We start from the raw sequence: 17,567 nt of genomic DNA, 5'->3' as shown, positions 1-17,567 counted from the left end.
ATGTATGGAGTGGTGTATTTTTATATGTATTGGGGGATGGGTGTATTTTAATATGTATTGGGGTAGGGTTTTTTGTATTTGGGGTGTAGGGGTTCTATGTATTTAGGGGGGAAGGTGTTTTGGAGGGTTGGTGTGTATTTTTTTGGGGGGGGATTGTGTGAGAGGAGGGTGGCGTGGCACAAAGGTCAGATCATTTATAAATAACATACCTCCCCACCGACTTTTCGAGTGCATCGCATCTTTTACCATTGTGTCCAGTATTTGTGGAGAAGCCACCTGGCAATCCTACCGGATACACCCTACTTCAAACCTGTAATAACTTAAAAAATATATATATTTATTTTTTATCTCGTATTGGTGCTTTAAGGACAGTGACGCTATTTTGTTAGATGGTACTTTAATGCAGCATCTTATTTGAAACAAAGGGTTAATTGGAGTTTGGAGCACATCAAGCTGGGAGCTCCCAGGTTCCTGAAATATTTAGTTTTAAAATTCCCTTACAAGAATTTTTGTTGGGGAGAAACAATATGACCACTGGAGTCAGCCTCACGTTGGTGGCTAATAGTAAGCCATGAGATGATATTGCAAGTTCAGACTGGGTGACCCTGCATCCATCTTTGTTTTTTTCCTTGCAAATACTGGCAAAGCAAAAATAATTAAAGAGCTCAACCCCCAGAGCTTTGCGTGCTGCAGTTGAGCTCTGGATGACCCCCCTAGTTCAGTGTTTCTCAATCAGGGTATCGCGACGCTCTGCCAAAAATGCTGCAGCCCCAGGGTAAAAACTCAGCAGGCATCTCCTGTGCTGTCTGCAGACATAGAGTCTGTGATCTCTCTCTCAGCCCGGCACAGAGGAGAGACAAGACTTTGCTGACAGCGCATGATGCTCCCGCTTAGCAGCTGACCTGTGGGAGTAGAGGAGAGTGAGGGCTTTGTGTGGGGAGGAGAGCTAGTGTTTTTTGTGGGGGAAGGTGTGTGGTGTAAGAGAAAGAGGGGGGGTATTTGATTTACAAAGCGGGTGAATGCTGTGTTAGGCCTCGGGCATGGTCAGTGCTTAGGCGCTGACCTGTGCTGAGGCGCGCTGGTGCTTACCAGTGAGCCCCTGCAGCCGCAATGAGAGCGGCTTTAGCAGGGGCTCGCGCACGCTTGCGGAAGCGTGGGTCTTAGGAGATTTTTAGATTCAAGCACTCAAGGGAGCGGTTCGCCCAAAGAGGACGAACCTGCTCCGTGACGTCACTGGCCCGCCCCACGACACGCCAACGGACGGCGCGCTAACCAAGGCCAGGGAAAGCACCCGCTTTCCCTCGGCCTCAGCGTGCCTCCGTACGGCTGCTGCAACCCTGGACGCAGCCTTAGAAGGGGAATAAATGTGGAGTGTTTGAATAAATGGAATGAGGATGGGTGAGTATGTGTGAAAAGGAGCGTAAGTGTGATGTGTGTCACCGATTTTGAAATGGGGAATATGTGAGTAATAGCTTCCAGACCCCCTTCCCCCCATTCACATTTCTGGGAACGTACTGCCCTATTTTGTGTGTTTTCTCTTTTCGGGGCCAATTCATACTCCCCCAACTTGGAGAAAATCGACATACTGCTGTAGTAAGATGCTGCTTAACTCTTACCACAGTTACAGTGATTTAACTGAGAACCTAGGCCAGGGGTGGCCACCTCCAGTCCTCAAGAGCTACCAACAGGTCAGGTTTTCAGGATATCCCTGCTTCAGCACAGGTGGCTCAATCAGTGGCACAGTCTTCCATGGGCCCACTGATTGAGCCACCTGTGCTGAAACAGGGATATCCTGAAAACCTGACTAGTTGGTAGCTCTTGAGGATTCTAGTTGGTTACCCCCCTTACCTTGGCATTTCTAAGATCATTTAACATTTCTATACGGCTAATCATTATTAGAATTATTACACCATTATTCAGGACCATCCAGTGTTTATTTTAGATGATTGTCTGAAAAAAGTTTTGGGCAATGTTATAAAAGGAAATAAAAAAACAACCTACCCCTTAAACTGCCTTTTACATATGGCTTTTAGCCTACAGTATGTCTCTTACCAACTAGCCTGCCATTTGCACCCGCAATGTTTCCTGGGGCTTTTTATCCTGCAGCTGGGTATACAGAAGTATTGTTGACTCACCTGGTTCCTTATGTACCCAGATCTCACACAGAGACCTATAGGTCTGGATGCAAAAAGAATAGGTCATGAGGGAATAGCGCTTTAATTTAAGTTCTATAAACCGGTTGGAAGTATGCTATTTACTTGTGTATTGAGTGAATCCAGGCTGGCTGTGTTAACCTGATAAGAAAACAGATCCTTTCATTATTGACCTGTATATTTTCTTATCCGGCGTAAGATACTGGAATTTGATTAAAAAAAAGAAAATACCTATTGACCTTTTTAGAGGTCTTTGGGTCCCTGTTTTTTAAAGTGCAGGTCCAGATAAGGCCCAGTTCAAATAATGACGTGCCATGTTTAATAGGTTAAATGGGCGGTTGATATATTTTTATTTAAGCAAGTACAGTATATGTAAATGATTTGTGAAAGACGGTGGTTGTATTGATACCCTTTTCTGTTACAGATCCAGGTAGAAATAAGGTACAACTCCCTAACATTTCCGGGTTATGTGTATATGACAATGTTCAGGACAAACATTGAAATATGACTTAAAAATACTTTTTTTTTTTTTTTTTTCAAAGTTCAATTTGGTCCTAAGTGAAACGGGAACTTTAAAGGGGAAATGCCACATAGGACATCATTGAAATAAAGACAGTGCCATATTTATCATGCTAAATGCAGCTGATTGATAGATCTTTATTACGACCACCACCACCAAAGCCGCTTGTTTAGCGGTAAGTGGGAGGACCGGGGGCCGTTTAGCTGAGGAGGGGGGATCCTTGGTAGGAGTGGGGTCCGGGACCTGTTGTGTAGCAGGGGAGATGGGGTTCCTTGGCAGTTTGTTCAGTGAAGGGGGGGCTCCTGCCCTAGGTTCAGATGTGGTCTGCCAGGCTCCCTCCACCTCCGGGACACGGGGCCCGACCTTTCCCGCACGGTCAGTGGCCCTGGGTACAGAGTAAATGTTCTTTTCCACATTTTCATGGTAAATACACGTGTTGGAGGGTTTCTACTATCGGTATCTAATGTCTTTTAGGGAGTCATCCAAATTGTAAGCTTAGCTCTATTCCTTTGCAAAGTAATGATGGTGCCTTGATTAATCAAACAAACGTTTCTGGTATGCTTCAATCCAGCGTTACTCTGGAAAGTAGCATTCATTTTTCACAAGATGTAAATAATTAAAATAGTTGTTTTAAGTGTGATTGATTCTAAGGAAGCCAATTACACAATGTTGTTGTTTTTTTAATTGACCTGCTACATCAGGAGTGGCCAACTCCAGTCCTCAAGGGCCATCAACAGGCCAAGTTTGAAGGATATCCCTGCTTCAGGTGGCTCAATCAATCCCTGCTTGAGCACGGTGGCTCAATCAGGCCCCACTTCAGCACAGGTGGCTGTCTTTGACTTTGAGCCATTTGTGCTGAAGCAAGGATATCCTTCAAACCTGACCTGTTGGTGGCACTTGACGACTGGAGTTGACCACTCCTGTGCTACGTTGAACAGCCCCTTTAAAACCTTTTGGCTGTCCGGTTCTACAAAGCCGTGTTATATGAAGGCGAGGAATGTTTTCTTGGTGCATCTTCATGCGTACACTTCACATTACAGCAACACCCGCGCCATGGAAGTCTTGCGTCCCACCCTTATTAACATAGAAGGGCGGATATACAGGAAGAACACTGTTCGAGAGGCATCCTATCAGAATGAGGAGGAAGAGGAGGATGATTTCTACAGAGGTAAATTCAATGCAGTTGCATTAATGGATTAGTCTTTACATTTGTGCAAAAGTAGCTCAATGGTGCGCTAAAGTGCAAAGGGACAAAGTGAACAGGTATAAAAGTGAAGAGACCTCTCTGCCAAGTAGACAAACTTGAGTAATTGATGTGCAATGTTCGCCCTTAGGCCAGGTCCCCGTTGCCTACTGCAGCACCCGCTGTGGCGGACGCTGCAGGGACAAGAGCCGCCCCTCAATGGGGCCGGGCCCACTGCGAGTAGGGGCAGCCGCGCTGCGCGGTGTGTTTTTCCAGCCTGCAAGAAAATTGCATGGGGGACTAGCGACGGAGCGCTAGGCCACGCCCCCGGCGGTCCAGCCAATGAGGGCGAAGCTACTGTGTGACGTCAAGGCCGCGCCCCCATCATTCCCCTGTCACGCGCCCCAGCTTCCCCCCCCCCCCTGTCTTTCCCCCTGCAGCTCTCTGCAGACCGGGGAATTGGGCTGAACACGCCGCCAGCCTCACAGGCGCGCGTGCAGCGCATTCACTGGCGCCGTAGCCTAAGGGTACCACTCAACGTGTTGGCCCCGTGTCAGTGAAGTTCATGGCTAATTTCAAGAAAACATTAAATTATAATGAAATAATATATACGTATGTATAAGGGAACACACAGGCTAGTCCTCTTAAAGAATAGCAAAAGGCCCTTATCAACACTCAAGCAACCACATGATCAATACTGTATATGGGATTCTTTTGTGCAAAAATAGCTTTTTGGTGCTCTAATGTGTAATGGGACAAAGGGAATTTGCTCAATCGCTGTGAATTGTACTGGACATTTACTAGGAGAACATTAACCCCTCAGGGATTAAATATCGATTTAGGTATTGTCAGTTTGTATGATTTATTATTAGCATTTCTATTACTAGTTATTAAAACAAATGATCATTTTAATATACTTTTCATATATCCATTTTTATTAGATAAGCTCAAACAGATCCATATCTGTTAAAGCAGCAAAACATGTAGCATTGCGTGTTTTTATTTTATTTATTTATTTTTAATTACCGTATTGTCCCAAATATAGTACGGCCTCGCACATAATGCAACCCTAAAAATTTGAAGGCGCTCTACATGAAAAACAAAAGATGTTAGGCTGCGCATATAATACAAGTACAGTTTTCGGAAGGACATTTTTAGGAAAATAACACAGCACTATATTTGGGCCAATACGGTAAAAATGTTTTATTTTATTATTACAGGGTTGAAGCAGGGGGTCTCCGGAGCTGAACTGCTTTCATTTCAGCTGCGGGGACTCCCTGCTTCCAGAGATACCTCCTTAAGGGGTGCCGGTATCTGCAACCACCAGGGATCTTTTGTGCCTAACGAAAGGGCGGCGTTTAAATGTCACGCGGGCCAATAGGAAGCTGTGACATCATCCCTTGCAGCTTCCTATTGGCCCGCGTGACCTGGACATTTAAAATCTGCAGACATACCGGCAGCACCTACGAAGGTAAGTATGTCTGGAAGCAGGGGGTCCCCAGAGCTGAAACTAAGGCTACGCTTATAGTCCCGGCGACGCGACATAAAAACAAATTTATTGAATCCGTCGCGTGCGCCAATAGTAGGGGCGGCCCAACGGAGCGTCGGCTTTGTCGCGATCGCAGGAAGTCAATGAAAATGGATTTTTCAGCGACTGCAGCGTGACGTCAGCAGAAACGTGAGCGGTTCAGTCAATGAGGGCGAACCCCCCATGGCCACGCCCACACCCCCCTGTCACCGTCTCTTGTCTCTGACACTATAAGCAAAAATCGCTGCTACAACGGTGACAGATGACGTCACGCCGCCGTGTCGCCTTAACAAGGACTATAAGTGTGGCCTAACACAATTCAACTACGGAGACCCCCTGCTTCAAACCTGTAATATAATTAATGGTGCCGTGCTACATTTAGCCAGTTTGTCATCAAGGCTTTCTTTGCCATCAGGAGTATCACGTCTAGTAAATAGTTCTTAGTACGTGAAATGTTTGGCCATGTAGACAGATCTCCAAATAGGATTGGCGCATAATGGTAAAATAGGGAGTCGTCCAACAGTCTGTATATGTATCTTATTACCTTGCCCCAGAAAGAAGTTATTTTCCTGCAATTCCAGACTCAATGGACAAAAGTTGCCCTTGGTTTGCATTTCGGGCACTTCTCATTCGAGTTTAGATGAAACTTACTATATACTGTTGGGGAAATGAAAGCCCTGTGTGGAAACGGAAAATGCAGTTCCCTTAAATCAGTTGAAAGGGTACATTTCTTGATGCTGTTACATCCCCTAAACATACCCTCGCAATCCGTAATATCCTGGAAGTCCTTAGCCCACCTGGGTAACAAGGCCGTTGAGATACCTTTTACTCTTTCTGCTTTGAGTATGTTTGTTACTGAGGCCACGGAGATTGGAGAATCCTTCCATCACTGAACCACTTGGAATATTATCCAATTTGGGTCCTTGAAAGAGATTGGGAGTTTGAGGAAGAACATTGAGAATATAGTGTCTGCGTTGCAAGAACATGTTTGTTTGAGAGAGAATTTTTCTCTGATAACTTCAAAAAGTGGGAATGCACAGGGGTGAGTTTCTCTATAAAATAATTCAGAGACCAATCCAGATTTCGCTCATGTTTTAATACGCGTCATGCACGTCTCCAGCCAGGAAGTCTGAGTTTCCTCTGAAGGGTGAGCATAACAAGTACTTGGGACATCATTTTAATCGTCTCCGGATCCTTTTCCATGCCCTGAGAGAGTCGGTTGTGCCTCTTCTTAACGGCTAATCAGTAATGCCTTTTATATGAAGTCCTCATTCTAGCTCTCACTATTCTCACTGTTTTTTTTTTTTTTTTTTTTTTAAATCTCGTTAATGATTTTTTTGATATGAACAAGTGATCTTGTGTTACTGCTCTTGCACACTCGGGGGGGAGGGGGTGTAGGCCTGTTGTTCATTGGGAGCCCTGTTTCTCTCCCACCCCTCCCCTCTTCCCTTCCTTGTCACTGTAAAATAAGTTACCAATCAATCTTCCAGCAGTAGCTGCCTACATACAGCTTGTCTTAGGACAGTTGACTTTCAATTCCCATCCACCTCCATTAAGCTCTTTGGCCACTTGCTTAAGTATAGAAATTGAAATGGGGGATAATGCATTTGGATTTTCCTTTTGTTTCAGTCTCAGAATTCCAGGTTTGTATGATTATTATTTTTTAACGGATGTTAATTTATTTAAAGATATACAGTATCTTGATGGCGTTGACAGCTTTTAATATTTGTATTTTACATGCTGCTTTAGTTAGGGTCTTGCTAGATGTCTTCAACTACTACAAGGTAGATTTAGAAAATCACTTTGGTGGCAATTTTTAACTCGTTCCCCACAATGCTTTGCATCCACGGCAGCAAGGCATTGTGGGACGTGGCTTTGGAAACTTCAAAAGTAATTGACCCATGTTGCCTGCACACACTGGGGTGCAGTTTGGGGCCTTATTAAGCGTGTGTTCCTCCCATGAGCTCAGCACACTTCATGGCCTGGGATCTGTCACAGTTATGTTCACAATAGTCTGATGAGTAGATAATAAGATTTATTAATTAGAGGTTCTAGCAGGGGGTGCACAATGTAAAAAAAAAGTGGGAACTGCTGATCTAGCCCTTTGTTTGCTTAGAAGATTTGCTTTGCTGCTGCACCATGACAACATCTAATGAATCGACAACAAACTCGGACAAGTAGTACATTTTCTTGATCATTCGAAGAAAGTGCAGTCTTATTAACCAGATTGTTCTGCAAAATGAATAGCTGGAGAAATATAAATTAATTTTAGTCCCATGTAATGAGGGGTCAGGTTAATAATAAAGAAGAACGAGAAGGGAGGGGAAGGGGTGACTTAGGGAAGTTAGAGAAAAAACGGTAACATACACATCTAATGGTATTTAGGGAGCAAGAAAATGGTAGTCAGTGAAGGATAGAGGTAGGAACAGATAGAAAATAAAAAGGAAAGCAAAGATTTCTAATGGGATTTTCACTTGTTTTGCAGAATCTGTGGATTGCTTAGATGAGCCTTGTGATGACTTTTCAGTGGAGGAGACTGAGAAAGGGTTCCAGTCTACAATAGAGGTTCCCAGTCAACTATTTAAGTGAGTTTGCCTAAAATATCAGACAAACATGCGACCATTCACTGCTGCCACAGGTCTGTGAAACCTGTTGTACCCAGTTGTTCCATCTCATGTTGTAATTAAACTGCAAATGAGCATTCTGGGTAATGAAATGCAAATGAGCACCCATTGAATCAAGTGTCAAACTGGAACATTGTACACTGGGTCATTTTACCCATCTGTGACTCTGCGTCAATGTATCAAGGTGCTTTGGACTAATTTTTGCTTCAAATTGCACGACTTGCACCATTGGCGTTTTGTGGAGTGGTTATCAAAGGACATAGGGGAGGATAGAGTCGGCACAATATTATGAGATGTGTCAACATTTGTGCCTATAACTGGTGCAGTTCTCTGTCTCCATCCCTTAAATCTGCCAGGTTTGTGGTGCACCAAATGTAAGAAGCAAGATTAACAATCTTGACAGATACGTGGCTTGTGCAAATTGCTGCTATGCACATTTTTGCTCCATGTCTAGAAGCAAGTTCCACCATTTCCATTTTAAAACCTGCCTCCAACTGTGGTGTAGTGGTGGCATACCAGACACAAGTTTATGATGGATATAAATACATTCCACAAGGTACAACATAGGTCCCCCTTACCTGCTGCCCCCAATAGTTCAGTGCTAGTGTGTCAGAAATGATCCATCAAGTCTATTCCTCTCATAACATGATAGTTACTTCAACAGTGGAAGCACATTTAAAGATGCAGCTGACCTAAAAACTATATTTGGTCAATAATTGTCCAAACTAATTGGCTTCAGTCATCTGTGTGTGACAATCTGAAAGGCCTTACTAAAATCTAGGTAACCTACTGCTTCATCCTGATGTTTAAGGTTAAATTGTAAAGTTGTTTTTCAGAATGTTTATTCACAAATTAAAAGGGATAGCACCTTTAAACAGGACACGGCCACTGGTTCATTTTGGTCTCAGGAGAGATTTCACCTTTTATAGGTGGAAGGTGTTCTTGTTCATTAGGAGCCACATCTGCATTTGTGTAATTAATCGCATCTCAGTCAACCACATTGTTTTGTATTTGTGCCCTAGGTATATTATAGGGAAGAAAGGGGAGACCAGGAGGAACCTGGAATCGGACACACGCACTTCTATCGGCATCCCCAAGCCTGGGCTAGAAGGAAATATTGGTAAGCTGGAACCTTGACTCAAACCATCATCGTGTACGGACGTCTGCAGTTTATATAGTCTGGTCATCAGTGTTCATTAGAAGCTAATTGTGAAGCAGTGGGTTAGGTGCATTCACTCTCAGGTCAACATATAAATACAGGTACATTATGATTGTATTCTCCCCATAAATGTACAGCAAATTAAAATATAACTTGTGAGCACATTCACGTCTCAGGCAGGTCTGAAACCCTGCATTTTACCGTTATCTCTTTGCATACAGTGCTTCCACTGCAGCCAGGGATTCTGGGAAATGACATGCAAATGAGCACACAGTGTCACCTTTTGCTTCTAATCCATTTTTTTTTTTGTAACTTCTTTTTTATTTGAGGTTTTGAGAAAAACAAAGAAAAAGGGATACCGAAAATAGAATGATGGGGAGGGGGGGGGGGGAGTACCACAATTTTAACACAGGTATCATAAAATATAACGACGTCATGACCACATCACCGCACATTATTCAGAATGATCAGCAATCTGAGAAAAAAAAAATACAACCCTCAATCCACATTGATTCAGAGATTCACATATTCCCCCTGGAGTTCTAGGACTTTTTGAAATGTTCTTGTGTTATGTCTCACATTGGCTATTAGTCATTCCATAGATTGCGCCTCTTTTACTCTCAAAATAATCTCTCCTAGAGGGGGCTTGGGACTTTTTCCAGGCCCCTGCGATTGCACGTCTTGATGCGGTCAGGATATGGGTTAAACTAAATGACCCCTTTTCAAGAGAATATATAGGTATTGCACTGTGTATTTTTGTCACATTGGAAGTAGCTTTGGGCATCTTTGTTTGGTTTTTTTGTCGCGGTCAGGATATGTAATATGGATATGTAATACTAATTTAGATCAATTGTAATTTAAGTTATCTAGAGGCTTTCCCCAAAACATTATACGCGGGTCTAGGGGGATTCATGTCCCAATTATTTCACGTACCAGATTCTGCACTGTTCCCCAAAATCTCTGAATTTTTGGGCAAAACCACCAGATATGGGCCATGTCCCTGACACCACCACACCCTCTCCAGCAAAGACTCGTGACCCCTGGGCAAATCTGCCTCAACCTCTGAGGAGTCGGGTACCATCTAAAAATAACTTTATAGATATTCTCTTTAGATATTGTGCTTAATGATTTTTTCGTTGCATTAACCCAAATATCTTGCCAATCTTCCCATGAGATCTCTACCTGGAAATCATGGGTCCATTGTTCCATATAACGGTGGGAGCGTTGAATTGCCCAGAGATAAGAACCTGGTACAAAATAGAGATAAGACCCGACTGATTAATTTATTTTCCTACAAGAGTATTTCTGACAAAAATCACTGAAATGTAGCCATTTACCATTGAATAGCATATCCCCCACATCACTAACATTTTTAGCCTTCCACAGATCAAAAGTACCTGTACACCAACCCGGACCAAAATCATGGTTATCAAAAATAGGGATACATCTCCAGGGAACTGAGCATAATTGATAGTGAGTTTTGACACTGTGCCAAATTTTAAGAGAAAATGTTATTACCGCCGACTCCAAAAAATCTAGTCCGTAAGACTTTGTTGATTTATTAACCCACAAAACGTCCGTCAATGCCGCGGAACTACTAAATATATTTTCCAAATCTACCCACCTATATGGATTTTTCTGAGAATGCCCAACTCATTATCTGGCAATATTAGAGATAAGCTCTGTATCTGTGCTCAGAGAAAATGCATGTATCACTTAGTTCAGTAATAAATCCAATAATTCATATCGCTTTCCTCATCAACACATGCAATAATCCAATAAGGACTTGCTAGCAGATGTAGTCAAATAATACTCCTATAATGGGGAGGTATAGGGAAATACAACATAGGTTGGCCACACTGCTCAAAATAAATGAACAGTGGGACCACAGCAGCAGCATAGGGTGACACACCCACCCACACAGAGACACATATTCACACAGAGAGAGACACAGATACAGTCACTCACACACAGACACACACAGAGGCATATATATATATATACACACACGAAAACTTGGCCGGGGGGGGGGGGGGGGGCAGTGGACAGGAGGAGGGGAGGGGGGGGACGACAGTGGACAGGAGGGGGGGACAGTGGACGGGGGGGGGGGACAGTGGACAGGAGGGGGGGGAGACAGTGTCACACACACACAGTGTCACACAGTGTCACACACACACAGTGTCACACACACACACAGTGTCACACACACACACACACAGTGTCACACACACACACAGTGTCACACACACACACACACACACACACACACACACACACACACACACACACACACACACACACACACACACACACCGTGACACACACACACACAGTGACACACACACACACACACGTCACCTCTCGTTCCGGCCGCCGCCATCTTAGTTACTCTGTGAGGGAGGAAGGGGGTCCTTCCGTGCGCCGCCATCTTAGGTGCCACGTGTCAACTGCATGCTGCCTGTCCCCCCGCCGGGGAGGGGGGGGGAGGTGAGTGGAGCATCGGGGGGGGAGGGGGAGGTGAGTGGAGCATCGGGGGGGGAGGGGGAGGTGAGTGGAGCATCGGGGTGGGGGGGAGGTGAGTGGAGCATCGGGGAGGGAGGCAGGGGGGAAGGTGAGTGGGGCATTGGGGAGGGAGGGGGGGGAAGGTGAGTGGGGCATTGGGGAGGGGGGGGGAGGTGAGTGGAGCATCGGGGAGGGGGGGGGTGAGTGGAGCATCGGGGAGGGGGGGGAGGTGAGTGGAGCATCGGGGAGGGAGGGGGAGGGGGAGGGAGGGGGGGGAAGGTAAGTGGAGCATCGGGGAGGGGAAGGTGAGTGGAGCATCGGGGAGGGAGGGGGGGGAGGTGAGTAGAGCATCGGGGAGGGGGGGAGGTGAGTGGAGCATCGGGGAGGGGGGGAGGTGAGTGGAGCATCGGGGAGGGGGGGAGGTGAGTGGAGCATCGGGGAGGGAGGGGGGGGGGGTAGGTGAGTGGAGCATCGGGGAGGGATGGTGGGAGGTGAGTGGAGCATCAGGGAGGGAGGGGGGGGAGGTGAGTGGAGCATCGGGGAGGGGGGGGAGGTGAGTGGAGCATCGGGGAGGGGGGGGAGATGAGTGGAGCATCGGGGAGGGGGGGGAGGTGAGTGGAGCATCGGGGAGGGAGGGGGGGGAGGTGAGTGGAGCATCGGGGAGGAGGGGGAGGTGAGTGGAGAATCGGGGAGGGGGGAGGTGAGTGGAGCATAGGGGAGGGAGGGGGGGGAGGTGAGTGGAGCATCGGGAGGGAGGCGGGGGGAGGTGAGTGGAGCATCGGGGACAGTGGACAGGAGGGGTACGGGACAGTGGACAGGGGGACGGGACAGTGGACAGGAGGGGGACGGGACAGTGGACAGGTGGGGGGTGACAGTGGACAGGAGGGGGGGTGACAGTGGACAGGAGGGGGGGTGACAGTGGACAGGAGGGGGGGGGCAGTGGACAGAAGGGGGGGGACAGTGGACAGGAGGGGGAGGGGACAGTGGACAGGAGGGGACAGTGGACAGGAGGGGGAGGGTACAGTGGACAGGAGGGGGGGTGAAAGTGGACAGGAGGGGGGGTGAAAGTGGACAGGAGGGGGGGTGACAGTGGACAGGAGGGGGGTGACAGTGGACAGGAGGGGGGGTGACAGTGGACAGGAGGGGGGGTGACAGTGGACAGGAGGGGGGGGACAGTGGACAGGAGGGGGGGGGACAGTGGACAGGTGGGTTGCTTAAAATTTCCGGGTCCCTCCTCTCCACTCCCCCTGTATGTTTTTCCGCTCCCCCCTCTCTCTCTGCTCCTGACCCCCCCCCCCCCCGTAGCTCCGGTTCCCACCCTACAGTGCCTGACACACACACACACACAGTGACACACACACACACACACACAGTGACACACACACACACACAGTGTCCCCCCCCACACACACACACAGTGACACACACACACACACACACACACACACACACACACACACACACACACACACACACACACAGTGTCACACACACACAGTGTCACACACACACAGTGTCACACACACACACACAGTGTCACACACACACACACACACAGTGACACACACACACACAGTGACACACACACACACACGTCACCTCTCATTCCGGCCGCCGCCATCTTAGTTACTCTGTGAGGGAGGAAGGGGGTCCTTCCGTGCGCCGCCATCTTAGGTGCCACGTGTCAGCTGCAGGCTGCCTGTCCCCCCGCCGGGGAGGGGGGGGAGGTGAGTGGAGCATCGGGGGGGAGGGGGAGGTGAGTGGAGCATCGGGGGGGGGAGGGGGAGGTGAGTGGAGCATCGGGGTGGGGGGGAGGTGAGTGGAGCATCGGGGAGGGAGGCAGGGGGGAAGGTGAGTGGGGCATCGGGGAGGGAGGGGGGGGAAGGTGAGTGGGGCATCGGGGAGGGGGGGGAGGTGAGTGGAGCATCGGGGAGGGGGGGGTGAGTGGAGCATCGGGGAGGGGGGGGGAGGTGAGTGGAGCATCGGGGAGGGAGGGGAAGGTAAGTGGAGCATCGGGGAGGGGAAGGTGAGTGGAGCATCGGGGAGGGAGGGGGGGGGGTGAGTAGAGCATCGGGCAGGGGGGGAGGTGAGTGGAGCATCGGGGAGGGGGGGAGGTGAGTGGAGCATCGGGGAGGGGGGGAGGTGAGTGGAGCATCGGGGAGGGAGGGGGGGGTAGGTGAGTGGAGCATCGGGGAGGGAGGGTGGGAGGTGAGTGGAGCATCAGGGAGGGAGGGGGGGAGGTGAGTGGAGCATCGGGGAGGGGGGGGAGGTGAGTGGAGCATCGGGGAGGGGGGGGAGATGAGTGGAGCATCGGGGAGGGGGGGGAGGTGAGTGGAGCATCGGGGAGGGAGGGGGGGAGGTGAGTGGAGCATCGGGGAGGAGGGGGGGGGAGGTGAGTGGAGAATCGGGGAGGGGGGAGGTGAGTGGAGCATAGGGGAGGGAGGGGGGGGAGGTGAGTGGAGCATCGGGGAGGATGGGGGGGGGGGAGGTGAGTGGAGCATCGGGGAGGGAGGGGGGGGGAGGTGAGTGGAGAATAGGGGAGGGGGGCGGAGGTGAGTGGAGCATCGGGGAGGGGGGGGGAGGTGAGTGGAGCATCGGGGAGGGGGGGAGGTGAGTGGAGCATCGGGGATGGTGTGTGTGTGTGTGTGTGTGTGTCTCTCTCTCTCTCTCTCCTTTGGCCCGTCACTCCGCCTCAGGCCAATGAGAGGTGTGCGGGGGCGGGCGGGCCAAGGGAGCAATCTCATTGGCCTGGCCCAAGGTCCAATGAGATTGCCGCTAGGGACACAGGGAGGGACACAGGGAGACACATACAGACACAGAAACATATGACACTTTCAGAAATATATAGTAAGATATATATATATATATATATGTATATATGTATGTATATATGTATGTATATCAGTAAGGTGCGCAAAACTGAATATTAAACAATGTTACAATGGTGTCAATGAGTGCTGCCACATTGTAATGGATGTACACAACACCAGAAAATATACAAAGAAAGCAGGCTACAAAAGGCGCAAATCAGTGACAACGGGTGAATGGGCACACCTGTGGGATAAAGAGACGTTGAATGTCCTTAAAAGGATCCCTGGACGAGGGAAGACCTATAAATTAGAAAGATGCCAATATAGTGAAGTACGTCTTATGTAAATAAAAGCACAAGAAAAATGGCTAAATACAGTGTAGCAGAAATAATTGGGCATGTCAGGATAAAATCCTATCTTTTAGCTGCAACAAAGGGGTTAGTGGTCTGTGGAGCTTCTCTCACGATGCGCGCTGTGTACACCGTGGCTGGAACTCCGTCAATGACCCATTCACCCTCACCATCCGCATCTCGCGATCGTTGGTCCGTGACGTCACAACCCAGAAATGGACTATTGGTTCCGTTGGATCCGTCAGCTTGTATGGATGTATGGTGTAGCGCACAGTTCCAATAGCCTCGAATAAGGCTTTTGCAGCAAACTGATAGGTAGTAAAAAAGTCAGTGTAGCAGACAAATTTGGAGAAATCTTCTCAGAGACCCTCTCTGAGAGTCTGTGCTGAAGCAGGGAACCGATTAGTGGTGAGTCACAAAAGCGTTTTCAAAGGGAGATATTGACGGGACATGTGCCTACATGTATCCAGGAATCAGACCTGATTGCTGGGTACATTTTTAGAGGAACCAGCAACTCTGGACCCTAACTATCTAGGCACATTCTGACAATACAATACAAACCCCCGATGGAACTCATACCACTGCAATCTCTGCTTGCTGGCACTCCAGGAAAGGTAAAAACACATAAAATACTTTATTGTCGCACTATACATTTTATGCATTACACAGTACTGGGCTCAAGAGCTGACTCTTCTTGAACCCTTATTACCTTACCTTATTACGGATTAGGGGTAACCAAACAGGCTTAAACCTTTGAGAGCCTGGTTACCCCCCTACCATCACACACCATGCATAGTATTATGAACTTACTACAAGCACATTGATGTCACAAGTGTATTTTGGATTCGGACATTCTATTATCTTTACAACATAATTTACTATGGGACTGTTGTTTGGCAATTTGACTTGGATCCTGAACAATTAGGGTCTAATATATATATATATATATATATATATATATATATATATATATATATATATATTCTACCTTTTGCCTTCCATATACAGGCAAACCCCGCATTAACGTACGCAATGGGACCGGAGCATGTATGTAAAGCGAAAATGTACTTAAGTGAAGCACTACTTTTTTCCCACTAATTGCTGCATGTACTGTTCTGCAATCGTCATATATTTGCATAACTGATGTAAATAAGGCATTTGTAACAGGCTCTATAGTCTCCCCGCTTGCGCTCACCTTCGGTACAGGTAGGGAGCCGGTATTGATGTTCAGGACGTGCTGACAGGCGCATGCGTGAGCTGCCGTTTTCCTATTGCGCGATATGTACTTACTCGCGAGTGTACTTAAAGTGAGTGTCCTTAAACCGGGGTATGCCGGTACCTTGTTAGTTAGGTGTATTTTCTGAGCAGCCGGTCTATTTTACCCCCTATGGGAATATTATTTTCCCCTAGTCTGTATTTGTCTCCATCTTCGTGTATTGCCCCTTATATGCTTTTTAGCATAGATGTGTTTTTCATGCATTAAGTAATTATCGGTACATATATTTATTTGCCTTGGTTAATTTCAGGTACATATATCAATTTGATTTTTCTTTTGTGACTTTTTGTACATGGTCTGCAACATTAGTATTTAGGAATTTAGCGGTTTTCGTTGTTTTTCTTATATTTTATATGTTTTTGTTTTTTCTGTGTTATTAATAAAATCCACCTTATTTTTAATTAATTTGAGTGCTTTATATAGGACCTCTTCTGTCTCTTTTTGTGTGTTTATATTATTCCGGTACTTTAGCACCACCAGAGGTTAAATTTATCCCTGACTGCTGTTTTTTTTTATATCTGTTTTAGATTAGAATAAGAGATTAGATTTCGGCTCTATTTGTGTGTTTGATATATATATTTATATATAGTGTGGAGAACTGTCCTGCCGCGATCAAATTTTTATATATGATTACAAAACCATTAGATTACATGAAGATATAAGGATCAGCTGAGGAGTGCGACAGGGAGATACCGTGTCACCAAAGCTTTTCACAGCAACAATTGTTCAAGACATTGCATTAGAAAGAAAAAGGAATCAAAATCAACGGGGAATGATTATCACCTAAGATATGAAGATGACATAGTTATTTTTGTCACAAGTCCGGAAGACGTCCATTAACAAACTGGAGAACTTTCCGATGCATGTAACAAGGTGGGCGTCCATAGGTATATCAGCAAAGTGATGTTCAACAAATGTGTCAACTCTGCAAAGATCAAATACTAAATGGAGTAGAACTAGAAGAAGTCGAAGACTGTCTACCTTGGCCGGCAAGTAACAATGGATGGAAGCCATTTGAATGAAATCAATAGGAGAATGAAGATAGGACGGAGTGCATTAGCAAGAAACAAGACAATCTTTCAAGGCAACTTTCCACTTCGACCAGTGTATTCTACCAGTGCTGACTTATGGATGTGAAACTTGGACCCTAAATGCAAAGATAATTCAGAAATAATGATAAACTAGAAAAAGATATACCCTATAACTCAGCGCAAAAATAAATAAATATATATATAAAGTGTAAATACAATATGTGAATAATAAGCTTATTGCTAAGTGAAAGCTGCCACGGGGTCTCTGCCAAACAAATTCCTCACAAACTCATTACAAACAATTATACAAAAAATGCAATGACCCGGCGCTTCAGGCTACAACAATACCCCAGTCCAATGATTAGTCCATATAGATATGGAAAGTTCTTTTCAATATTCCAGCTGATGGAGCGATGGTGATCCAATTGCTG

The 17,567-nt window shown here is 46.7% G+C and overlaps 1 protein-coding gene across 1 annotated transcript in view; it reads left to right on the top strand.

Annotated features, from left to right (window-relative positions):
• Positions 1-17,567, top strand: part of ASCC1 (activating signal cointegrator 1 complex subunit 1) — a 159,381-nt gene that overhangs the window by 1,961 nt on the left and 139,853 nt on the right. The window contains exons 2-4 of the mRNA XM_075610775.1: positions 3,714-3,841; positions 7,870-7,969; positions 9,031-9,128. Coding sequence (XP_075466890.1) covers positions 3,727-3,841; positions 7,870-7,969; positions 9,031-9,128 — 313 coding nt within the window. The 5' untranslated portion in view covers positions 3,714-3,726. The remainder of the gene's footprint in view (positions 1-3,713; positions 3,842-7,869; positions 7,970-9,030; positions 9,129-17,567) is intronic.

This window comes from Ascaphus truei, chromosome 8, assembly GCF_040206685.1.
Source record: "Ascaphus truei isolate aAscTru1 chromosome 8, aAscTru1.hap1, whole genome shotgun sequence".
Taxonomy (NCBI): Eukaryota; Metazoa; Chordata; class Amphibia; order Anura; family Ascaphidae; genus Ascaphus; species Ascaphus truei.
The sequence above is the reverse complement of the archived record's forward strand: the minus strand, read 5'-3'. Positions and strand labels throughout refer to the sequence as shown.